Source organism: Arachis stenosperma, chromosome 4, assembly GCF_014773155.1.
Source record: "Arachis stenosperma cultivar V10309 chromosome 4, arast.V10309.gnm1.PFL2, whole genome shotgun sequence".
Lineage (NCBI taxonomy): Eukaryota > Viridiplantae > Streptophyta > Magnoliopsida > Fabales > Fabaceae > Arachis > Arachis stenosperma.
This window is the reverse complement of record NC_080380.1, coordinates 132,326,198-132,352,711: the sequence shown is the minus strand read 5'-3', so window position 1 is coordinate 132,352,711 and position 26,514 is coordinate 132,326,198. Positions and strand designations below refer to the sequence as shown.

At 38.8% G+C, this 26,514-nt stretch overlaps 1 protein-coding gene and 1 pseudogene across 1 annotated transcript; one reads left to right on the top strand and one right to left on the bottom strand.

The window, feature by feature from the left end:
• The first annotated feature begins 17,499 nt into the window (after positions 1-17,499).
• On the top strand, positions 17,500-20,417 carry LOC130976193 (protein PXR1). The gene is made up of 4 exons (XM_057900979.1): positions 17,500-17,904; positions 19,166-19,401; positions 19,854-19,986; positions 20,079-20,417. The coding sequence occupies exons 1-4, from the start codon at positions 17,707-17,709 to the stop codon at positions 20,199-20,201; spliced, it is 690 nt and encodes a 229-aa protein (XP_057756962.1). The 5' UTR covers positions 17,500-17,706; the 3' UTR covers positions 20,202-20,417.
• Positions 20,418-22,191: 1,774 nt separating this feature from the next.
• Positions 22,192-23,632, bottom strand: LOC130975557 (probable ADP-ribosylation factor GTPase-activating protein AGD6; annotated as a pseudogene).
• Positions 23,633-26,514: the final 2,882 nt, after the last annotated feature.

The following is a 26,514-nucleotide window of genomic DNA, read 5'->3' as shown; positions in this document are numbered from 1 at the left end:
GGTCCTTGTAGAACTTTGCTGATGAAATATACTGGATGCTGGCCGACCTCGTCTTCTCTTATCAGGGCTGACGCGACAGCCTTGTCTGCTTCAGATAAATATAGGACGATGTCTTCTCCAGCTACAGGTCGGGTCAGAAACGGAGGTTGGCTCAAGAATCTTTTGAACTCCTGAAATGCCTCCTCGCATTCAGGAGTCCATTCGAACTGACATCCCTTTCTCAATAAGGAAAACAGTGGAAGGGATTTTAGTGCTGATCCTGCCAAGAATCTGGAGAGGGCTGCAAGTCGGCCATTTAGCTGCTGGACCTCTCTTAAACAGGTTGGGCTTTTCATTTCCAGGATAGCTCTACATTTATCGGGATTGGCTTCAATCCCTCTTTGTGTCAGCATGAACCCTAGAAATTTTCCCGCCTCTACCGCGAAGGCACACTTTGCGGGATTTAATCTCATCCCGTGTAACCTTATGGTGTCGAAGACTCGCGAGAGGTCTAACAAGAGGTCGACTTCTTTCTTGATTTTCACCAGCATGTCGTCGACGTATACTTCCATTAGGCTCCCAAGGTGGGGGGCAAACACTTTGTTCATCAGCCTTTGGTATGTGGCCCCTGCATTTTTTAATCCAAATGGCATGACCACATAGCAAAAATTTGCTCTGGGCGTGATGAAGGATGTCTTTTCCTGGTCCGGCTCATACATCGCGATTTGGTTATACCCCGAGTAGGCATCCATGAACGACAAGTATTGATACCCCGAGCTGGAGTCTACTAGGGTATCAATACTTGGTAGCGGATAAGGGTCCTTGGGATATGCCTTATTTAAGTCGGTATAGTCGACGCACATTCTCCATTTGCCATTTTGTTTTTTGACTAGCACTACATTGGCTAGCCATGTTGGGTACTTGACTTCTCTGATGAAGCCGGCTTTTAGGAGCGCCTGTATTTGTTCTTCTACTACCAGGGCTCGTTCTGGGCCGAGCTTGCGTCTTCTTTGTTGTACAGGTCGGGACCCCGGGTAGACCGAGAGCTTGTGGGACATGAGCTCGGGGTCTATCCCAGGCATGTCGGAGGCCTTCCAGGCAAAGAGGTCGGAGTTGTCTCTTAGGAGCTTAGTCAATCCTTGTTTTAGGGTTTCCCCTAGGTTGACTCCTATGTGAGTATTTTTTTTCCTTCCTCTTTACCGACCTGTATCTCCTCGGTTTTTCCTTCTGGTTGTGGTCGCAGCTCTTCTCTAGCCCTTACGCCACCGAGCTCTATTGTGTGAACTTCTCTGCCTTTTTCTCTCAAGTTTAGGCTTTCATTGTAGCATTTCCTTGCCAATTTCTGATCTCCCCTTACCGTTGCTATCCCCGCTGAGGTCGGAAATTTCATACAAAGGTGGGGAGTGGATACCACCGCTCCGAGTCGATTAAGGGTAGCTTTGCCGATTAAAGCATTATATGCTGACCCTACATCGATGACTATGAAGTCTATACTCAGAGTTTTGGATTTTTCCCCTTTTCCAAAGGTAGTGTGTAAGGGTAGAAATCCTAGTGGTTTATTGGCGTGTCGCCTAATCCGTATAAGGTGTCGGGGTAAGCTCTTAATTCTTTCTCATCCAACCCTAGTTTGTCAAAAGCAGGCTTAAAAAGGATGTCCGCTGAGCTTCCTTGGTCTACTAGGGTTCTGTGGAGATGGGCATTTGCTAGGATCATAGTTATTACCACTGGATCATCGTGTCCACGGATTATTCCTTGCCCATCTTCTTTTGTGAATGAAATGGTAGGGAAGTCGGGTGATTCTCCTCCGACCTGGTAGACTCTCTTGAGATGCCTTTTACGAGAGGATTTGGTGAGTCCCCCTCCTGCGAACCCTCCTGAGATCATATGGATATGTCTCTCTGGAGTCTGCGGTGGTGGGTCTCTTCTATCCATATCGTCTCACTTTCTCTTCCCATGACTGTCCGACCTTTCTAAGAGATATCTGTCAAGCCGACCTTCTCTAGCCAGCTTTTCTATCACATTTTTAAGGCCGTAACAGTCATTTGTGGAGTGACCATATATTTTATGGTACTCACAGTAGTCGCTGTGGCTCCCCCTTTTTTATTTTTAATGGGTCTGGGAGGTGGCAGCCTTTCAGTATTGCAAATTTCTCTGTATACATCCACTATAGAAACCTTTAGAGGAGTATAAGAGTGATATTTCCTTGGTCTATCGAGACCGAGTTCTTCTTTTTTTTTGGTTTCGCTCTCCCTTTCTTTTGTTGAGGGGAGGTGCCCAGGTCGCTAACTCAGATCTCTCAGCTTAGCATTTTCCTCCATATTGATGTACTTTTCAGCTCTTTCCTACACATCACTTAAGGAGATGGGGTGCCTTTTGGATATGGACTGTGAGAAGGGACCTTCTCTAAGCCCATTGACTAACCCCATTATGACTGCCTCGGTGGGCAGGTCTTGGATCTCTAAACATGCTTTGTTGAACCTTTCCATATAGGCTCGTAAGGATTCTCCAACCTCCTGCTTTATTCCCAGAAGGCTCGGTGCATGTTTCACTTTGTCTTTCTGGATAGAGAACCTCATTAAAAACTTTCTTGAGAGGTATTCAAAACTGGTGACCGACCTCGGAGGGAGGCTGTCGAACCACTTCATCGCCGCTTTCGATAGGGTCGTCGGGAAAGCTTTGCATCGCGTAGCGTCGGAAGCATCAGCCAGGTACATCCGACTTTTGAAATTGCTTAAGTGATGCTTCGGATCCGTGGTTCCGTCATAGAGGTCCATATCGGGGCTTTTGAAGTTCCTCGGAACTTTTGCCCTCATTATGTCCTCGCTGAAAGGATCCTCGCCTCCTAAGGGCGGTTCTTCTCGTTCGTCATGGGAGTTCCGACCTTTGAGGAAGGATTCTAACTTCAAGAGTTTCCTTTCTAACTCTTTTCGTCGTTCCATCTCCTCTTTTAGGTTCTTCTCAGTCTCCCTTTGTCGCTCCCGTTCTTGTTCTAACTGTTCCAGGCGACTTTGGTGGACGTGGACTAATCCCATGAGTTCAGTTGCATGGGATGGTCCATCTTTCTCCGATTCGCGCCCTTCTGAAGAATTTACCTTCGGATTTTTGACTCCGGAGGTACCTTCTCTGTGCTGATCGTTGGTTCCCTGGTGAAGGGTCAAGTCTGCGTCATTGTTTCCGGTGTCCAGATTCTCTTGTTCAGAATCTGATTCTACATGACCCTCTTCGGGGGATCTGTCTGCCATCACTGGTTGATCTCTCGGGTCCCTGGCAACGGCGCCAATGTTACGGTGGGTAACCGGAGATTAATGGATTGGATGACGTTGGTTGGCCCAATCGTTGGAAAGAGGAGGCCTTCGTGTGGATCGGCACCTGGAGGGCCTCCGTCCGACTTGTGCGTGTGAAAGAATGGGGGGTGGTACCTGCAAAGACACTCCAATGCCTAAGTCAGCAAGAGCGTAAGCAGGTCTGGAGAGTATTGGGACTTAGAGATACCTGAGAAATGTCAGTGTATTTATAGTGGTGAACCAATAACCACCGTTGAAGTAGTGCCACTTTTTTAGGGTGTTAACCGTCCCTTTATCTTGGGGAGGTTAAGATATGGATACTGGAAGTGGTTAGAGAGATTTTAGGGGCAGTTACTCATCTGAATGAATGCTTATCTGCCAGCTAACCCTCGTTCCCGACTTCTTTAGAACAAGTCGTGGTGAGCACCGACTTCGTAAGACGAAGGTCGGTGCCGAGTGAAGCTCAATCCGTGGGATTAGACTTTTTGTTTGGACCTGAACCTTTACTGTTGGGCCAATGTATGAACAATATTACATGAATAAAATTAAATCACAAAAGAAAAAACAAAAGGTCTTATTAATTACAATATATTTTTTAGTTTTATGATTATGTTTTTAATTTTCTTTTCTATAAATACTTGAAGAGTATACATATATAAACTAATTGATAAGTCACCAAAAAATACTAATCGATGAGTTATTAAAATCTAAATACAGTAGTTAATTTAATACAAAATAAAATTAAAAACATTTATTATGAAAATGAGAAAATAAAATTTTATATAATTATTTAATTATGATCAAATTAACTAGTTCAACTTATGATCTACCAATTAAACTAGTAATTTAGTAATCTGATAATTTGATTAGTTTAGTTATTAGTCTCGTTATGAACTATGCATATAATTAAAGATAAAACTTAAATAACGACTGATTTTTTTTATTTTATTAATTTCTTCCGTTAAATTTTTTTTCTTTATATAAATATATAAAATATTTTAGATAATTTTTTATATTAATAATTAACAATATATCTTATATTTACATTTACTTTAATTATATCAATTAAGAATAAAATCACAAACAATTATATTTAGTGTTTTAAAGATATCTAAAATATAGTTATTAAAATTAAATCGAATCAACTAATTCGACTAAAAAATCGATAAACCAGATTCTAAATTAATTCGGTCTAATATTCTTACTGTTTAAAAAGAAAAACTAATTAAAATCAGACAAAACCCATCAGAATTGCAAGTTAATAATTAAAAAAAAAAATCGTAGGTCCAAACTTGGGTATGCAAATATGCAATAGCTTGGCCAAGCTTTTCGATATATTCGCCCCTTTTTTTAATTTATATATATCAATTGTAATTTAGAGCCATCCACCAAACCATCCTTGCATCTAAAGCTAAACGTGAGCTGAGTTGAGTTGAATTAGACTAAAATCAAGTTTGACTCATAAAAATTGAGCTTGACTCACGACTCATTAATAATTAAACTTATTTTTTAAGTTCAAACTCGACTCACCGAAAACTCACGAGTTGGCTCGAACTTAATCGATAATTCTATATCAATAAATTATTACTTATATATTTTAAAAAATATTTAAAAAGATCAAATTTGTATATTGTTTATCTGTCAATAAATTATAAATTTTTTATTTATATCCTACATCAAAATTATATATAAAAAATAAATATAAAATTTTAAATAATTAAGATTATTTATATATATATATATATATATATATATATATATATATACCCTGGCCCAATGTTAGGGGCCCAGGTCCAATCGAAAAGGCCTGATCCAATAGATTAAGCCTAGCAAAGCACCACACTCCACTTAAGAAGTCGGTGTCAACCACGACTTAGTATGAAGAAGTCGGTTATAAGATTAGCTGGCAGGTAAACACTCATTCAAATGAGTAACCGCCCCTAAAATCTCTCTAACCACTTCCTAAAGCCATATCTTAACCTCCCCAAGATAATAGGGACGGTTACTACCCTAAAGATACGGCACTACACCAACGGTGGTTATTGGCTCACCCCTATAAATACACTGACACCCTTCAGGTATCTCTAAGTCCAATACTCTCTAAGACCTGCTTACACCCTTGCTAACTTAGGCATCGGAGTGTCCTTGCAGGTACCACCCCCCATTCACACGCGAGCACAAGTCGGACGGAGCCTCCTGAGTTGCTGAGCCACCCGGAGCTCTCCCCCTTCATACCTTGGGCCGCCGTACGCCATTCATTGGGCTAATCTCCGGTTACCTACCGTAACATTGGCGCCGTTGCCGGGGACCCGAGAGATCATCCATCAATGGTGGATAGATTCCACGAAGAAGTTCATGCGGAAACGGATTCCGAAGAAGAGAATCTGAACGCAGGTAACGACAACGTGGATTTAACCCTCCACCAAGAAGTTAATGATCAGCATAGAGAGGGAGCCTCCGGGGTGAAAAACCCGAAGACAAATCCCTCAGACGAACGAGAATCGGAAAAAAGGTGGACCATCCCATATGACTGAACTAATGGGGTTAGTCCACAGTCGCTTAGAACAATTGGAGCAAGAGCGGGAGAAACAAAAGGAAACCGAAAGGTACCTTAAAGAGGAGGTAGAACGGCGAAAAGAGTTAGAAAGAAAACTCTTACAGCTAGAATCCTCCCTCAAGAACTCCCGCGATGAACAAGAAGATCAACTCCCGGGCGGAGAAGATCCATTCAGCGAGGACATAATGAGGGCAAAAGTTCCAAGGAACTTCAAAAGCCCTGATATGGACCTCTACGACGGAACCTCGGATCCGAAGCATCATCTAAGCAACTTCAAAAGTCGGATGTATCTAGCTGATGCTTCCGACGCTACGAGATGCAAGGCTTTCCCGACCACTTTGTCCAAAGCCGCGATGAAGTGGTTCGATAGCCTTCCCCCGAGATCCATCACCAGCTTTGAAGACCTCTCAAGGAAATTCTTGATGAGATTTTCAATCCAAAAAGACAAAGTAAAACATGCACCGAGCCTCCTGGGAATAAAACAGGAGGTCGGAGAATCTCTGCGAACCTATATGGAAAGGTTCAACAAAGCATGTTTAGAGATCCAAGACCTGCCCACAGAGGCAGTCATAATGGGGTTAGTCAATGGACTTAGAGAAGGTCCCTTCTCACAGTCTATATCTAAAAGACACCCCGTTTCTCTAAGTGATGTACAAGAAAGGGCCGAGAAGTACATCAACATGGAAGAGAATGCAAAGTTAAGAGACCTGAGTTCGCGACCTGGACCCACTTCCTCCTCTAGGGAGAGAGAAAGGGAAGTCAGGAAGAAGGAAGAGCCCGGTCTCGAAAGGCCCAGAAAGTATCACTCTTATACTCCTCTAAAGACTTCTATAGTGGACGTATACAGAGAGATTTGCAACAATGAAAGGCTGCCACCCCCAAGACCCATTAAAAACAAAAAAGGGGGAAGTCGCAGCGAGTATTGCGAGTACCATAAAATATATGGTCACTCCACCAACGACTGTTACGACCTCAAAAATGTGATAGAAAAGCTGGCCAGAGAAGGTCGGCTTGACAGATATCTCATGGAGAGGTCGGATACTCATGGAAAGAGAAAACGAGATGATATGGACAGGAGAGATCCTCCACCGCAGACCCCTGAGAGACACATCCACATGATCTCAGGAGGATTTGCGGGAGGTGGAGTAACCAAATCTTCTCGTAAAAGACATCTCAAAAGAGTCTATCATGTCGGGGATGAGACACCCGACCTCCCCACCATATCATTCACAAAAGAGGATGGGCAAGGGATAATCCCCGGGCATGACGATCCCGTGGTAATAACTATGATCCTAGCCAACGCCCATCTCCACAGAACCCTAGTAGACCAAGGAAGCTCGGCGGACATCCTTTTCAAGCCCGCCTTCGACAAGCTAGGGTTAGATGAAAAAGAGTTGAGAGCTTACCCCGACACCCTATATGGGTTAGGGGATACGCCAATAAAGCCACTGGGATTTCTACCCCTTCATACAACTTTCGGAAAAGGGGAAAAATCAAGGACTCTGAGCATAGACTTCATAGTCATCGATGAAGGGTCAGCCTACAATGCCTTAATTGGCAGAACTACCCTTAATCGACTCGGAGCAGTGGTATCAACTCCTCACCTCTGCATGAAATTCCCGACTCCAGGAGGAATAGCAACGGTGAGGGGAGATCAAAAATTGGCAAGGAAGTGCTACAACGAAAGCCTGAATCTGAGAGGGAAGGGCAAAGAAGTCCACACCATAGAATTAGGTGGTGCCAGGACCAGAGAAGAGCTGCGACCCCAGCCGGGAGGAAAAACCGAGGAGATACAAGTCGGAGAGGAGGAAGGAAAAAACACTTACATAGGAGCCAACCTAGGGGAAACCCTGAAACAAAGGTTGGGCGAACTCCTAAGAGCTAATTCCGACCTCTTCGCCTGGAAGGCGTCCGACATGCCCGGAATTGATCCCGAGCTCATGTCTCATAGGCTCTCGGTTTACCCAGGATCCCGACCTGTACAGCAAAGAAGACGCAAGCTCGGCCCAGAGAGGGCCTCAATAGTAGAAGAGCAGGTACAGGCGCTCCTGGAAGCCGGCTTTATTAGAGAGGTCAAATACCCAACGTGGCTAGCCAATGTAGTGCTAGTCAAAAAACAAAATGGTAAATGGAGAATGTGCGTCGACTATACCGACTTGAATAAGGCGTGTCCTAAGGACCCTTATCCCCTACCGAGTATTGATACCCTGGTGGACTCCAGCTCAGGGTACCAATACCTATCATTCATGGACGCCTACTCGGGATATAACCAAATCCCGATGCATGAACCCGACCAGGAGAAAACATCATTCATCACACCAAAAGCCAACTATTGTTACGTGGTCATGCCATTCAGATTAAAGAATGCAGGAGCCACGTACCAAAGGCTGATGAACAAAGTGTTTTCTCCCCATCTAGGGAGCTTAATGGAGGTATACGTCGACGACATGTTAGTAAAAACCAAGCAAGAAGTCGACCTCTTAACCGACCTCTCACAAGTCTTCAACACCATAAGGTTGCATGGGATGAGATTAAATCCCGCAAAATGCGCCTTCGCAGTTGAAGCAGGGAAATTTCTAGGCTTCATGCTAACACAAAGAGGGATTGAGGCCAATCCCGACAAATGTAGGGCCATCCTAGAAATGAAAAGCCCGACTTGTTTGAGAGAGGTTCAACAGCTCAATGGCCGACTTGCAGCCCTCTCCAGATTTTTAGCAGGATCGGCACTAAAATCCCTTCCATTATTCTCCCTATTAAGGAAGGGATGCCAGTTTGAATGGACTCCGGAATGTGAGGAGGCGTTCCAAGAGTTCAAAAAATTCTTAAGCCAACCTCCTATATTAACTCGACCAATACCGGGGAAAGACCTCGTCCTATACCTATCCGTCGCAAACAGGGCTGTCTCATCAGCCCTGATCACAGAAGACGAGGTCGGGCAACACCCGGTCTATTTCACCAGTAAGGTTCTACAAGGTCCTAAGCTAAGGTACCACAAACTAGAGAAGTTTGCTTACTCCTTAGTGATAACCTCACGAAGGCTACGACCTTACTTCCAGGCTCACACAATAAAAGTCCGTACGAACCAGCCTATGAAGCAAATCCTTCAAAAGACGGATGTTGCAGGGAGAATGGTTCAATGGGCGATAGAGCTCTCCGAGTTTGATTTGAGATACGAAACTCGGACTGCAATTAAAGCCCAGTGCCTCGCCGACTTCATTGCAGAATACGCAGGTGAACAAGAGGAAAAACCGACTACATGGGAACTCTATGTAGACGGATCCTCCAACAAAACGGGGAGTGGCGCAGGCATAATATTGGTAGATGGAAAAGGAACCCAGATAGAGGTCTCCTTAAAATTTGAATTTCCGGCTTCAAACAATCAGGCAGAATATGAGGCCCTGATTGCCGGATTAAAGTTAGCAGAAGAAGTTGGCGCTGCAAAGGTAATGATCTACAGCGACTCACAAGTGGTGACTTCCCAAATAAGTGGAGAATATCAGGCGAAGGACCCCAATATGAAGAAATACTTGGAAAAAACCTTGGAACACCTTGGGCACTTTGCGGAAACCGAGGTTAAGCACATAACTCGGGATCTAAATAGCAGAGCTGACGCCCTGTCCAAGTTAGCAAGTACCAAACCCGGAGGGAACAACAGAAGCCTGATTCAAGAAACCCTCCAAGAGCCCTCGGTATCAAAAACAGAAGAGGAACAAGAGGTGCTTGAGGTAGCCGGCCTAAACCTCGGATGGATGAATCCTTTAGTCGAATACATGAAATTCGACATTCTCCCCAAAGAGGAGAAGGAAGCCAAAAGGATCCGAAGGGAAGCACAACATTATACTTTGGTGAGAAATGTCCTTTACAGAAGAGGGATATCAACACCATTGCTGAAGTGCGTACCGACCTCAAGAACCTCCGAGGTGTTGGAGGAAGTACATAGTGGGATCTGCGGAAATCATCTCGGAGCAAGGTCACTGGCCAGAAAGATAATTCGAGCAGGATTCTATTGGCCGACCTTGCAGAAAGATGCCACAGACTTTGTGAAAAAATGCCAGCCATGCCAGATGCATGCAAATTTCCACGTGGCTCCACCCGAAGAGCTCATCAGTATAACTTCCCCCTGGCCTTTCGCGAAGTGGGGAATGGATTTGTTAGGTCCTTTTCCCCAAGCACCAGGGCAAGTCAAATACTTGATCGTGGGAATAGATTACTTCACAAAGTGGATAGAAGCGGAACCACTAGCCACTATCACCGCCCAAAGAAGTCGCAGGTTCCTCTACAAAAACATCATCACAAGGTATGGAATACCTTATTCCATCACCACAGACAATGGAACCCAATTCACCGACTCTACCTTTAGAAATCTGGTAGCCAGTATGAAAATCAAGCATCAATTTACCTCGGTGGAACACCCACAAGCCAATGGGCAAGCCGAGGCAGCTAACAAGGTCATACTGGCAGGATTAAAGAAGAAATTACAGGAAGCAAAGGGAGCTTGGGCTGAAGAGCTCCCTCAAGTATTGTGGGCTTATAGGACGACCCCCCAATCCGCCACAGGAGAAACACCCTTCCGACTCGTCTATGGGGTAGAAGCCATGATTCCCATAGAAATCAATGAGCAAAGCCCAAGGGTAATTCTCCATGATGAGGTCGAAAATGTACAGGGGCACAAAGAGGAGCTCGACTTGCTCCCCGAAGTCCGAGAGAACGCCCAGATAAGAGAAGCGGCATTAAAGCAAAGGATGACTACCAGATACAACAAAAAAGTCATTCGAAGAACATTTGTCTTAGACGACTTGGTCCTAATCAGAAACGACATTGGCGTCAACAAATCAGGAGAAGGAAAGCTCGCCGCAAATTGGAAAGGGCCATACAAAATCAAGGAAGTGTTAGGGAAAGGTTATTATAGAGTAACCGACCTGGACAGCAATGAGCTACCAAGGTCGTGGCATGCTTGTAATATGAAAAGGTACTACAGTTAAAAGCGAACTCTACTCCCTGATGTACTCTTTTCCCAGCTTCATGATTTTTTCCCAAAAAAGGGTTTTTTTTTCTGGAGAGGGGTTTTTAACGAGGCATCATAGTAGAGGCTAAGGGAAAACATGCTGTCAAAGACCCTTAGTAGCAAAAAGGTACCTTCCCAATTAATAAAGATCTTTTTCATTACTATGTCTCTCCTAAGTATCCTCCTTTATTTTTTATAAGTCTTTCTATGAAACGCGCCGACTTAAGCTCGACAAAGCGTGAAAATCCCATGAACCGACCTAACATGGTCGTCAGGATAAAACGACGAGGTACAAGTCGGTGTAAAGAGGTTATATGAGTTGATCGTATTAAACTCGGGAACAGTCCGACTCATAAGTCGAAGACAAGAACCCGAGTAGAAAAACTCGGATATATTCCGAGTAAATGAAAAACGCATCGCAAAAATAACCTAAGTCATAAAAACTCACTAAAACAAAAGTTGAGTATAAAGGATAACAAAAGAGATATCAAAACCTGGAAAAAGTTCAAAGGTTGCATACAAACCTTTGAACGAAAAGGGCTTGAGAAAACAATACAAGCTAACAGAAGTTTTTTTCAGAAAAGATCAAACATATCCAAAGCAGAAAAGCATGTACACGCGCAAAGTAACTTAAACCCTTATCCAAAAAAGGGCGCCTACTTCGATTAGAAAACCCTTATCCAAAAAGGGCATTTATTTTGTTTAAAACCCTTATCCAAAAAGGGCAACGAACAGAATATTTTGTTTACGGCCTTAAAAGGCCAAAAGGAAATTGTTCACAACCACCAGCAAATAAATAGAAGTTTAAAAAAGAGGGGACCCACAAGCCGGGCCCCCATATAGCCACAAAAAATAAAGAAGTCATTTTTTGGACGGAGTAGAGGAATCACCACCACCAGGAGGAACACCACCAGGACCGGGAGGAGGAGCCAAAGAGGAAGTCGGAGCGAGGGTCGAAGAACTCGGAGCATCTTTGGAATGAGGAGGAGACTCTATAATCCTCTGCCCCCGAGTCTTTAGGTCTGACTCGGAAAGGACCTCGGGAGCAGGAGGATCAACAATGGCACCGTCAATCACCACTTTGTCAGGATGTAGTGGAGAAAGATCCAAGTCGGGGGCTATAACCCTGACCTGCTCCAGGAAAATTCTCCAAGACTCCTCGGCGCCATCGGCGATAGAGTCCTCCAAGTCAGCATAAGCATTCCGAGAGTTCACCAAATCCTTCTTCACCTCCACCATATCTTTAAATAGGCTTTGATAACTCTCCTGGGCTGCCTTCCTTAGATTTACCTCCATAGTACATTGGGCTCGCAGCTGGCTCTCCTTCTCCCGGAGGCCATCTCTCTCCTTCCTCAACTTATCCCTCTCCTCCTTCAACTCCTCTTGATGCTTTTCAAACAAAAGAAGCCTTTCCTCCAGCTCCGCAACCTTCGAGGAAGTCCCCAAGGAGCTGAGGGGAGTCTTCTCGAAAATGTCCAAAAGTTTGCCACAAACTCCCGCCGCCCTAAAACTTTCCTCGGCCAGAGCGGTAAGGTGGTTCCGAACAGAAACATCATCCATGCTTATAAGAGGATAGATGTTCTTTCGGACGAATGCAAGAGCATCCGCCTTAACCCCACCTTCCCAAGAAGGGCCAGACTCTGAAGTCTTGCGCTTCTTCTTCTCCGGCTCGGAAAGTAGTTGGGCAGAAGGGAGTGGTCGAGCCAAACTTGAGGAGGAGGAAATAATAATAGGTTGAGAGGGAGTACCCACATTTCTAGGAGGAGGAGGAGGAGGAGGAGGAGAGACGACCGCCTTGGAACCCCCGGACCTAGCCCGGGACTTCGCCTTAGCTTCCTGCACCCGCTGGTAGGACTCTTGAGCATTCTTTTTTGCCATATCTACAAAAGAAACAACCAAGTTACAAGTCGGAAAAATACAAGTCGGCGAAAAAGAACTCGGATAAAGGAAATGCATGCGCTACCTATGCAAGACTGAACAAAGACCGACGTCCCCTGGAGGATTTTTCTCGTATCTAAGTACGGGGCCCTCCCCCATGCTTCTCGGAAAAACCCCACAATGGCCGCCTCCACCTCGTCTAGGTCATCTAGACCAATCTTTTCGCAAGGGGTGGCCGGCAGCCAGTAAAGGGGAAAGCGAGGGGAGGAGTGCTCGTCCAGAAAAAAGGGGTGGTGACCCTCTACAGCTTGAACCTTGAAGAAGAAGTTTTTGAAGTCGTGGAAAGATTCGTCAAAAAGGGTGAAAATCCTCCGACCTTGAATGGCTCGGAAGGATACCCATTGTTGTTTGTTGTTTAGCCCACTAAAGGGCTTAGTCATATGGAAAAGATAAAAGAAGATTCTCAAGGAAGTCGGGAAGTCCAGAGCGTGGCTTATAAACTGATAAATCTTCAAAAAACCCCAGGAATTGGGGTGGAGTTGAGTAGGGGCAACCTTACAGTGGTGCAAAACGGATATCTCGAAATCTGAGAAAGGAAGGAAAACACCCAAACGGGTGATCATACATTCATACATGAAGAAAAAATGAGGGGCCGCCTCATTAACTCTCCCAAAACAGACCCGGTCTTCAGGACCCGGGATTATCAGTTCATATTTGGGCTCGTCCTCGTCCGAAGTACAGAGCCTATGATGAGTACGAAGGTGAGTGATGAACTCAGCGTCGACCAACGGTTCCTCCCCAAGGACCGTATCGTCAACCCACTGAGAAAGAATGTCTACTGAAGCCATTTTTTATATAAAGAAAAGTGGCAGGAAACCTACAAAAAGGAAAAAGAAAAAGAAAATCAAAAAACACGGCCACTAAAGAAGAGAGATTCGAAACTAGAATCTACAGGTCAACCTATCTACTCGCAAAACAAAACATGCAAACATAAAGCATGACATGGGAAAAGCAAAACTAACCTTTATCCGAAAATGGAGGTTGGGGAGGAACAGAAGTCTTCGAACGCAAGGATGCAGCACGAACAGGATAAGGAGAAGTTTGAAAGATCGCAGAAACGGAAAATGGAAAGAGAGGGAAAGTATTTATAAATAGGCTAAGGGGCATAATGGTAAAAACGAGGCAGTCATTAATGCGACTGCACCGTTACCAAAGCCCTCAATCCCTAAACGCTTCCCCAACGGACACGACGCTTGAATTGACGTAACTGTCAGAAACAAAAGGTCGCGAAAATCACGTCGGTTTCAAAACCCGTGAAAGTCGGCTACGAACCCAAGTTAAATACTTAAACCCAAGCCTTAAAAGGATCTTGGGCTCAAGTAGGGGCACTGTTCATACCCTGGCCCAATGTTAGGGGCCCAGGTCCAATCGAAAAGGCCTGATCCAATAGATTAAGCCTAGCAAAGCACCGCACTCCACTTAAGAAGTCGGTGTCAACCACGACTTAGTATGAAGAAGTCGGTTATAAGATTAGCTGGCAGGTAAACACTCATTCAAATGAGTAACCGCCCCTAAAATCTCTCTAACCACTTCCTAAAGCCATATCTTAACCTCCCCAAGATAATAGGGACGGTTACTACCCTAAAGATACGGCACTACACCAACGGTGGTTATTGGCTCACCACTATAAATACACTGACACCCTTCAGGTATCTCTAAGTCCAATACTCTCTAAGACCTGCTTACACCCTTGCTAACTTAGGCATCGGAGTGTCCTTGCAGGTACCACCCCCCATTCACACGCGAGCACAAGTCGGACGGAGCCTCCCGAGTTGCTGAGCCACCCGGAGCTCTCCCCCTTCATACCTTGGGCCGCCGTACGCCATTCATTGGGCTAATCTCCGGTTACCTACCGTAACAATATATTAATTGGTTATTATCTTAACTATAGTTGGGTTATTATCTACCCAACCCTCTCTAAAATAATTGGTTATTATCTTAACTATAGTTGGGTTATTTTGTAATTTATTATTTGAGATGGATAATTGTATAATTTCTTAAAATATTAAAATTCTACCCCTTAACTGCGATCTACTGCCTCTCACGCAATCTCTTTCTACTACAGTGCATCATTCCTTAACGAGTCGTTGACTTCCCATGGTTTGTAACTTTCCCGTTCTTCCAGTATAGCCAGCGCCGACTTCATTGCTGTCTCCTGTCCTCTCACTCAATTTTTTTTGCCATAAATCACTCCTTACCAACATAATTAATGGTTAGTTCGGTTATTAAATTTTTTTCATTAAAAATAATATATGAAATATATATTCATATGTAAAATATAATATAATAAAATAAATCTATTCAGAGTACTTTAAAGTATAATTAAAATTAGGAATATACAAATATAATAATAAAATTTGTACTCTAAACAAGTAAACATATCTTTTATCATATATAAATTATTTAAAAAATATAAATTATTAAAATTAATAACACAAATTTAAAATGATAAAATTCAACTTTTTTACAAGTATTTTTTTATAGTATTTTTATTCTTTTAATTTTTAATTTATTAATATTTTATTATTTAATTAATGATTAAACAAATTATTTTCATGAGAAATTACTTTTAGTATAATCTTAAAGAAGAAACTAATATAACAGTTTGAAAATTAATGTAAAAATGATATTTTAAATAAAAAATAGTTAATATTAAAATTTTTAAATACAAAAGCAAATTATATAGATATTCAAGATATAAATATGAAATACATGTTTAAAATAAATAAAGAAGACAAAAATAATTATTTATTTCTCATGAGTACTCCCATTTTATCTGTTTTATTTATTTTATGCATATATTTATATTTATCTTTTAAATATTTATACAAATTATTTTTGTATTTAAAAATTTTAATATTTATTTAAAATTTTATTTTTACGTTATTTTTTAAACTATTATATTAGTTTCTTCTCTAAGATAATACAAAAAATAAATTTTTATAAAAATAATTTGTTTAATCATTAATTAAATAATAAAGTATTAATAAATTATAAATTAAAAGAATAAAAATATTATAAAAAATACAGTAAGAAAGTTTGATTTTATTATTTTAAATTTGTATTATTAATTTTAATAATATATTTATTTTTAAATAATTTATGTATAATAAAAAAATATGTTTACTTGGTTAGAGTACAAATTTTATTATTATATTTATATGTTCATAATTTTAATTATACTTTTAAGTATTTTGAATAGATTTATTTTACATATGAATATATATTCCATCATGTAATTAAATAAAGATATATTTTTTTAATGAAAAAAATTTAATAACCGAGCTAACCATTAATGATGATGTTGGTAAGAAGTGATTCATGGCTAAAAAAAGGGATTGAGTGAGAGGACAAGAGATAGAAATTAAGTCGGCGCTGGCTATACTGGAAAGAATGGGGAAGTTACGAGCCATGGAAATTCAACACCCGTTAAGAAATGATGCACTGTAGAAAGAAATTGCGTGAGAACGTGCTTCAATTAAAGGGGTAGAATTTTAATATTTTAAGAAATTATATAATTACCCATCTCAAATAATAAATTACAAAATAATCCAACTATAGTTAAGATAATAACCAATTAAAGTGTGACACATCATGAAGGGTAACTTACATGTTATTCTAGAGGGGGTTGGGTAGAATTCACCGTATATAATGATTATTACTATTTCATATATATATATATATATATATATATATATATATATATATATATATATATATATATATATATTAAAAGTATAGATTAAATGCATATCGAGCCAACTCATAAGCTAATGAGTTGAACTTATCCAATCTCAAACTCCGCTCATTTAATTAATGAGCTCAATTTTAGGCTAAAGCTTGACTCATTATCTCACGAGTAGGGGCGGAAATAGGCCGGACTTTGCTCTTAACAATCCTGACCTGTCATGTAGTCAATTGGTCTGAGCTTGACCTACAACCTGATATAGACTTTTTTTAAACTACTAAACCTGGCCTGTTATTCAGTCTGACCTGATCTGAAGTCTGTTAAAAGGCCTGATAATTTTTTTTACAAAAATAAAAATATTATTTAAGAAAATTATTTTTTAATAAACATATTTATATTTAATATGTCATATTTAATATTTATAAAAAATTTAAATTTTAAAGTATTTAAAATATACAAAATTATTTATAATTAAATATAATTAATTTAAAATATCTCATAATTTTATTAATAATAAAAAATAATTTATATATGTAATTATATATTAATAGGCCTAAACCGGTCTGATAGGCCAATAAAACTAATTAGTGAGTCTGGACCTGACTTATTAACATAATAAGACTTTTATAAAAGTTTGAATCTGTGCCTATTTTATAGCAAGTCAAGTAAGGTCAGGCCAAATATAGACCAGACTACATATCCCTGGTAGACCGCCTGACATTTTTTCACCCTTACTTACGAGTTTAACTATCGAACTAGGTAAAAACTCAGATGCAGTGAACTTCACGTAAAGTTGATGACTGAGAGCGGTTAGATGATTTGACTGATTTGACTAAATTTTTATCTAACGGCACGCAGCCATCAACTTCAAATATGTCCGCTCATGAATTGGCTTGACTGGTTGGAAATCCTACTTGCATCAAATATGCCCGGTTGAATTCGATTCAATCCGTCCGGCTTTCAAAAAACCCGGCCTCCCAGCCGTTTTTTCAAAACCTGGATCGGGTCATGCTTCTTGGGAAAAAAAAAAAAAAACTGTCTCTCACAGAAAAGGAAGCCCTAATTTTAACTCTGACCCCATCCCTCTCAGGCTCCGAGACGCTCACTGTCTCTCGCAAACTCAACTCAACTCACGTCTCACCTCATCTCTCTCAGTTTCTCGGACTCAGACTCTCACCGTCTCTCAACTCAACTCTCTCCGTCTCTCGTCTTCAGAAACAGAAGCAGCCAGCAGCGAGAGAGAGAAAGAGAGAGAATGGGAGCAAAGGGAAAGAAGAGGAGAGAGAAGAACTACAAAGCTGCTCATGGCGGCTACAGTGGCCTCCCTCCCCCGCCTGATCCTTCCAAGCTCGACGCTTTGCCTTCCAAAATTCGCCAAATCATGTCTTTCACTCAGTCCCAACAAAAACACCTTGATAACAAGCACACACACCATTATTCCCATGCTCAAAATGTAAGCTTGAAGGTTTCAATTTTCGCTTCAATTCGGGGTTTATCATTTCATTTTTTTCCTCATTTCTATTGGTGGCTATTAGCCTATTACTTCATTTTCAACCAATTTTCTGAAATAATTTTGTTTGGTTAGGTTTCCTATTATTCTCTGCTCTTAACAAATTCTGAACAATGCTGGTAGTTCAGTACATAGACATAACGAATAAGATTACTTTTAGTTCATACTTTGCCATGATAATTTATTAGAGTTCGATAAATTTAGAGTTTTGTTTAAACAAATGGATAACAAAACTAAATGAGTATGCAGTGATGAACACAATGTGTCCATGACAGTAGGAAACTGCTTATTTATATGTGATTTCAATCCGATTCATATTAGTTCCTGATATATCTTCAGTTCTTTATTATGTATTCCCATTTATCTAATAATTTTTCTGTGGAATTTCTCTTGTTTTTCTCTAAGGAGGTGTTTCATTTGGGGTTTGATCAAGGCAAAATTTCTAGGAATTAAATTACAAACCATTTTCCTTTTTAACCTGTTGGTTAATTTTGATTTATTTTTTGGATTTTAAAAATTCACAAACATATATATACATATTAAGTTGAATTCACTAATAACCGAACTCTAATTTGTATAAATAAGTAAGAAAAGGGAAGACGGGCAAAGTCATTTTTGAATTGTTAATGTTGAGTTCTATGTATTAAGTAGATGAGATGTTTTATTGTTGTTGCTGTTAAGAATGCTTCTATGCTCTGAAATGCTGCTTATCTTAATTGAATATCAGAAGGGACTGATATTTCTAGTAATGTTAGCGAATATTACATTCATGTAGTCCTTAGCTGTAATGTGATTCATAGTTCAATGATCATCAAACTCTAGGAGCTTGGCATGTGATTTTTTTTTTCTTGAGGAATATTTTTCTGTGTGTCAGTGTTTTGCTCTCTCTTTGTTAATCGCATAAGTTGGTTAATTTGAGCCTTTTTTCTAGGTCCTTATTTATCACATATCTTGATTTTACCTGAGTTTTTCTTTTAGAAGTCTTGTATTTAACGTATAGTCCAATTTGCATTTTTATCATTGTGGTTCTCTGTTTAACACTTAAATTGACTGCATTATTTTCTAAACATATTTGGCAGAAAAAATACAAATACAAGAAAAATTGCAACCTCCAACAAGTTTTGTTTGTGGTTGTTAGTGATTATTTCTTGGGGTGTAATGTTTTTTTTTTTTTTTTGGGTTTATTTGGTCATTGTTTGCACAGAATATCCCTTTGAAGGACAAAGGTGGACTTCGAACTGCAAATGGCAAAGTCGAAAATACTAATGAACAATTGAAGGAATCTTACCATGGTGATAGTGATTATGAACAGCTTATGCAGAGTAGTGAAAATGATAAGAAAAAGAAGAAAAGAAAGAGGAAGGAGGTTAAGGATCTTAGATTTGCAATGGAGCCTGATAAAACTAGCTCCCAGTTAAAAAGAAAGGAGCGCAAGAAAAAGTAAGTGTATTAATGATTTTTTAATCCAAGTAATTGTCTATTATTTTAAGTTCTGGCAAGTGGCACTTTGGGATTCCAATCTGAATTTTGTTACAATTTTCATCCTATCAGTTTAAACTCTTCGCATTGTGGTTGCATCCGTACTGAGGCCTCAATGATCTTTGTCATATTCTGAGTTCAAATGGCAGCTTAATCTTTATTAGGGAAACCAGCTTTCTTCTAATAGAATTTTAAATTCAGCAAAATAGATTTATCCCAATGTTTCTTTCGTTCTTTTTGTATGATCAGTTAACAATATGCATCAATGGTAAAAAACCACTTTGTTATGTTAGATATATATGGCCTTCAATGTCATTTTATATTGCACTCAACATGAAATGCCTCTGAATGAAAGGACTGTTGCCGAACATAGCTTTAGCTTATTGTAATCTCAATCATAATAAATTCTTCAGGTATTTAGAGGCAAAGAAGAAGAAGAAGCAGAAAAAATCCCATGAAGAAGATGAATTAGACTTCCCTGGGCATGAAAAAATAAAATTTGGAGATATTGTGCAAGCTCCACCAAAGTTAGCTGTCATTCCTAGGGTAAATACTTTGGAATCCTTGGCTTTCATTGATGGATCAGGCAATATTTATTTTAACATTTTTTGTTTTCTTTTTTCCCCCACAAAATAAAGGCGTTCAAGAATGCTCAAGATGCTTCACAAGAAAGACTTCGACTCAGGGCTATCGAGGAATACAGGAATCGTAAAGGATGGAAATCAAGACCAGGAAGTCATCTTCCACCTTCCTTGACATAAGCCCCTTCAAACTACTCTCTCTAGTTCAATGAATACTTGTCCAATATAATGGAGAAGATAGACATGGTTGTTCTAGTCTTTTTTCTTGGAGACGGGGTTCTTCATTCAGAAGTAATGTGTATTATTTCTAGAAGTTCCCAGTGGCACACACTGTAAATGTGTGATAGTTCTGAAGCATCAATGATTTTTGCAATTTTGATTTTGTTTGATATTTTATTTTTTCTCTCTTTTTTTTACCCCATTGTCCCAAGTCTTGCTCGTCATGTACTTCGTCCGTGTGATGTTGAAGCTTGAGAAGCCATGCTTTTGGGTTTTAGTTTATTGTTTTCGGAGAGGGTGAAGAAAATGAAGGCAAATGTGAATTTAGGGTTCGGATTAAGGCTTCTAGCTTTTTGTATCGTTTTTAAATTTTCTTTAGTAAAAAGATAAAATAAATTAATTAAAAAGAATTTTCTTAACGTAGTCGAGTATTTAGTATTTAGTTATTTACTAATTACTAGGCGCCTCTTGCATTATCTGATTGATTTTTAAATAATATAACACTTGTTAAAATATAATATAATATAATTAGTTTTTCTTTTTACGTGGGTCTCAATCTGGTAGATAGTAATACTAGTGATTTACCATGTTATTTCATCTCTTTTTGTATGGTGAAACCTATTTTTAACTTCTTTTTAAAAATAATTGCAAGTAAGCAACAAATTAGAATATAAATTATTAGAGAGCCACATGTACGGATGTACATAATTATTTAACTAAAATTTAATATAAATTAAAATATAGTTTATTATTTTAAAAATTTAAATTCATTTATTTAAAAAAACGTAAATTTTTTATATTAGAGTTATACAAAATTATATTTTTATTTATTACTTTTATTTTTATATTTTATTTTAGTATCATGCTTTGTTTTTGGATATGTTGTTCTTTCGATTGCAAATAATTAAAAAAATTAAAAAATAAATAAATATAAAAATATAAAATTAATTTTATAATCATGATATATTTAAATATATTTAATAAGAAGATGTGTCAAATTTAAATTTATTTAGATTTAGAAAAATGAATGAGAATAAAAAATACTAAAAATATAAATATAAAATTATGAATTAATTTATAATCATGATATATTTGAATGTATTTAATAAGAAAATGTGACAAATTTAAACTTAATTGAAGGAGTTTTCGCTAATTGATATAAGAGATTAAAAAATAAAGAATAGTAGAGTCTTATACAGTATGCATAAGCACACCAAATGATATAATAGCAAGAGTACTAAGATATATAAGTTATAGAATTTCAATATTTATAACTGAAAATTTTTATAATTATTATTATGACACTTTTAATGTATATTTATTGTATTTATTTAGTCCTTATGTTTTAATTGAATAATAATATATATAAAATTTTTCTTTTAATTTTTTTAAAATTTTTTTCTAAAAGATAATTGGTTGATTTTTAAATTTTGTCAAGTAAACAAAAATTGCTACTTAGTATCATTAAAAGAAAAAAATGGCTTAAACACAATATAGAAAGACTTAGGACTAGGAGGATTATTTTTAAATAAATAATTTAATTATTTTATTTATTGAAATATGTAATTTGTAGTGTATTTACTAATTTACATCACATAGATTTATCTCGTTTACCGTATAAACGAGATAATTATAAATGTATCTTATTTACATTATAAAGGAGATATGTGTATTATGATAAAAAAAAATATGATTAAAATAATATCAATTTTTTTAAAAATCAACTCATTTAAATTAGTACCTAAAAGAGTACATAGAAAATAGATCGAATTAGATTGATATAAATTTGAAAAAAATGACGAGAGATGAAAAATTATGTTTAAAACATTGAGTACGTGAGAGAATATTAGAAATGAGAAGTTACTGTGTAATCGAGATAATTATGAATGTATGTCGTTTACATTATAAACGAGATATATGTACTTTTTTTTTTAAATTTTATATATCTCGTTTACACTGTAAATAAATGAGATACATTTATAAGTATAAACGAGATAAATCAATGTGATGTAAATTGATAAATATGTTATAAATTACATATTTTGATAAATAAAATAAATAAATTATTTATTTAACAAATTTCAAGAATTTAAGTATTTTTTTATATAATAAAAATAGGAGACGGTGGAAACTCAGGTGCAGTCCACTTCACGTGAAGTTGTTGATAATTGAGAGTCATTATATGATTTGACTTATTTGATTAAATTTTTGAGAAAAGGACAAATAGGTCCCTGACCTTTTACCTCTCAGACATTTTCGTCCCTGACCATTGGAAAATACTTTTAAGTCCCTGACGTTCTTAAAATTAGGACGGATCAGTCCCTCCGTCAAAAAGCTACCGTCAGACTCAACGGAAAAGTCTGACGTGGCTCCCCTTCTACTTACCTGGCATGACGGCTGCACACGTGGCACGTTAGGGAGATGGAGCATTTGAAAAGTGGACAAATAAGTCCCTGGCGTTCTGAACGACGTCGTTTACATCGCTGCCCTAATCCTAAAATTCGTTTGGGTTCTTCGTTTGATCCAATTGAACGAACTCAAAACATAAGTTATTATATATAAACCCAGATACTTAGCAGTGATTTCCTTGGTGCTTGCCTGAACAACACTAGCAGCAGATTGAGTGGTAGATGCAGCAACCAATGATAATTTACCAATCCCCTAATCACAAAGAGAAACACATCTCCATTCAAATATAAGCAAATTAACAAACAACACACTCAATTCACTGCAATCGAGAACCACCTGCGAAACGACAGAGAGATAGTCGTTTTGGGGGTTTATGTTTCTCTGCGAAGGGGCAGGGCTCGATTCGAACCCGACGTACTTTCCGCCCTGCGACGGCGGGAGCCCCTCAGGCCTTGTGTTATTCTCCGCCATCTTCCGAGCAAAGAAGCTTTCCTTGTTCGTGGCGGAGGCCTCCAATTCCGACTGCCTCCAACCTCCACCACCACCGCCACCGCCGGTGTGCGACAAGGGAGGTTTTTCAGCAGAGGAGCGGAGATCCTCCTTAACAACGGGAGGATCGCGCCAGGGACGGCCTTCGGCGAGGGCCTGGATGTAGTCGCGGTAGATTTTGGCGGCGTTGGTGTTGTACTTTGTGATAATATCAGTTTTTTTTTTGGAATACCGTACTGAGAGAGGAAGGCGTTGAGGGCGTCGTTGCCGCCAGCCTCCATTTTCTTGATCTGGATTTCGGACCAGGAGTCCATGATGATGGATCTGACGAAGGAGATGTGGACACTGAGGCCGCGGTGCTTGCCGGAGCACTCGAGGCACATGAATACGCCGTAGGAGACAGAGGCCCACTGTGGGTTCTTCTGAGAGCAGTCGACGCAGATCTTGTTCGCGGCCTGGGATTGCAGTTTCCGCAACCGCCACGATGCCGCCATGTCTTTTGTGTATCCGATCCAAAAAGAACAATAGAAATGGAAATTGGAAATGAACGAGAGTGGGGAAAAGGAAAAAGGAGAAAACATAGATTCAGAAGAGTTTGCAGACACATATTTTGGGTTTGAGTGGCTTGTGGGTCGTGAATGACCGTTAAACGACGTCGTTCTGAGTGCCAGGGACTTATTTGTCCATTTTTCAAATGCTCCATCTGCCTAACGTGCCACGTGTGCATCCGTCATGCCAGGTAAGTAGAAGGGAAGCCACGTCAGACTTTTCCGTTGGGTCTGACGGTGACTTTTTGACGAAGGGACTGATCCGTCCTAATTTTAAGAACGTCAGGGACTTAAATGTATTTTCCAATGGTCAGGGACGAAAATGTCTGCGGAATAAAAGGTCAGGGACTTATTTGTCATTTTCTCTAAATTTTTTTCTAACGACTCTCAACTATCAACTCTATGTAAAGTTGACTGCACCTGAATTTTTATCTTAATATATAATTTAACATTTTTTTTAAAATTTTGTAGTTTTATTGAAATTGAAAATGATACATTTGAATAGTATATTGTTCCATAAAGATTGGTACAAACAATATGGATGCAATGCTCGGTTTATGCAGGTATACCTTGTTAAAAAATCCTTATGAACTAAATCCAAATTCCTGAAAGTTGGAAAAAATCCAATAAAAAAAAGAGTACATCAACCATGCATAATTTAATGAATAAAGAAGGAGTTTAACATTTATAATTTCATTCAATTAAGTTCTAAAATAAAAAACACTTTTGGAGTAGGCAAGAAGAAGGGATGTGAGCTCCAACAGAAGACTAATTATAAGAATAAACGTAGAATTTGAAGAAGAATCGATCTTTGCCAAAAAAAACAGTAGATAGTGATGTCTCACTCAAGAAGTATGAACTGATGAATTTCTTTAATAATGTGTACAAATTCTAAAAAGTGTTTAGTATGGTCATAAATAATCTCCAGAGCCACCATGCAATCATTTTTACATTTCACCTTTTTGTACTTAAACTGTCATGCCAACTACAAATTATGCTGAATAGCTATTTGTTTCGCTTCTGGCAAAGCCAATATAGTTGATAAATTCGGTAGTACAGTTATCATCTTAATTTCTGAGCAAATGGCCGCATCCCGTTCTTACCGGATTTTCTCTTAAATTTTCATCTACATTGAGTTTGATGGCCCCTTCAAACGGTGAATTGGTGAAACCCAACGAACCAGCATGCTTTACCTACAAAGACAGTTAAACTTCAAACTAAATATAACCAACAAAAAACTTTAGAATAATTCACTGAATATTTTATAAAAGAACATAGTTCCCCAACATACTCAATACTCAAATTTAAAATCACAGATTAAGAGAACTAGATATATCCAATATTCAAAGATGCTATTATAATTTTGCAATGAGCGACAATCTTATTGTGTGTGCAAACGACAAAAGCTAAACTGAGGTGATAGAACTTGATCAAGAGTGTGAACCACATAGAAAAAAGAGAAAGGTTGAATTAGTGAATGAATGTAGATGATTTTTTTGTGTTTAAATATGCAAAGAAACAAAATAAACACTATTCTATATCCGAGTAGATGATTTGTTGGAGATCAATACAAGGCTCAGACCAAATAACATGATTAGAGTCATTCTTGGTACTATATTTAGCTATCCAATTCGTAATTCTATTTGCTTCTCGGGACATCCACTCAACGTGAACAAGTCAAGGATGAGATAAAAGCTCCTGAATCTTATAAACTAAATCTGTTACTTCAGATAAATACTCATTTGTAAGATCATACATGATGGATGGAATGTCAAAACAATCTGTTTCACATATAATATCCCTCAAACCGCACTCTTAAACTAAAATCAACCCCCTCCAAGCAGCAAATAATTCACATATGATAATAGACTAGGGGAAATGCTTCCAGAGCAGTCTGAGATCCAACCTCCCTTAGAATCTCTAATAATACACTCGAATCCCGTTAAATTTGAATCCAGATACAAGCTTGCATTACAATTAACTTTAAAACTGTTGCCTGCCGGTGGTTTTCAACACAGGCAATTTTGGAGAGACATAAAGGCATTGTTTTGATTCTTGTAAACCTATAAGTCCTTGGCAGTAATTCTGGCCAAGGCAACAACCTTGTGGTCTATCCAAGGGTTGTCAGCATTGAATATGTCATTGCACATATGTCTCCATACCCACCAAAGGTCTACACCAAAAGATACCTCATTGTCAGCCAAGGCCTTCCGAAACCACTCTTCAAGAGCGATACCAGCCATCGAGTCCATAATACTAGGATCCAACATATGCCAATTTGCCTTTGATCATTCACAGTCTCTAAGGCAATGCTCCATTGTTTCCTGCGCCTTGTTACTTCTCTTACACATATCTGAAGGAGCTAAATGCAGGTTGAATCGAAAAGTCTTAGTCGGTAGAGCATTATGTAAGCCAAGCCACATAGTGAATTTGAACTTCTCCGGAATGTTAGTATTTCACAATCAGTTCTAGTTGCTATTGGCATTCCAATTCAAGGTTTTCTCTAATAACCATCTATAACCCTCCTTTGCACTATACGTTTTTGTTATTGCAGGCCACCACTCCTACTGTAGTTCCAACTTAGTCGAACTAGGATATCTCAGACCACGAATAAAGTGCTTAATCTCATGCATAATAGGCATCGTAAGACTATCAACCTCCTAAAATACCTTTTTACATAAGTCAGCCACTATGAAATCTGATTTGTGGATATTTCCAACATTTCAATGAAGCCCTTCCTTAAGATACTCATAGGCACTAACAATGTTCTTCTAGGTAGCCGATGAAGAATTTCTACTATTTTTGCTCATACTAGACTGATTCCTGAG

What these genes read in the sequence shown, in the direction of transcription:
- LOC130976193 (XM_057900979.1), top strand. Translation starts at nt 17,707, where the DNA reads ATGGGAGCAAAGGGAAAGAAGAGGAGAGAGAAGAACTACAAAGCTGCT. An exon ending in ATTATTCCCATGCTCAAAAT is followed by an intron (nt 17,905 to 19,165) that starts GTAAGCTTGAAG and finishes TTGTTTGCACAG; the next exon opens with AATATCCCTTTGAAGGACAA. An exon ending in AGAAAGGAGCGCAAGAAAAA is followed by an intron (nt 19,402 to 19,853) that starts GTAAGTGTATTA and finishes TAAATTCTTCAG; the next exon opens with GTATTTAGAGGCAAAGAAGA.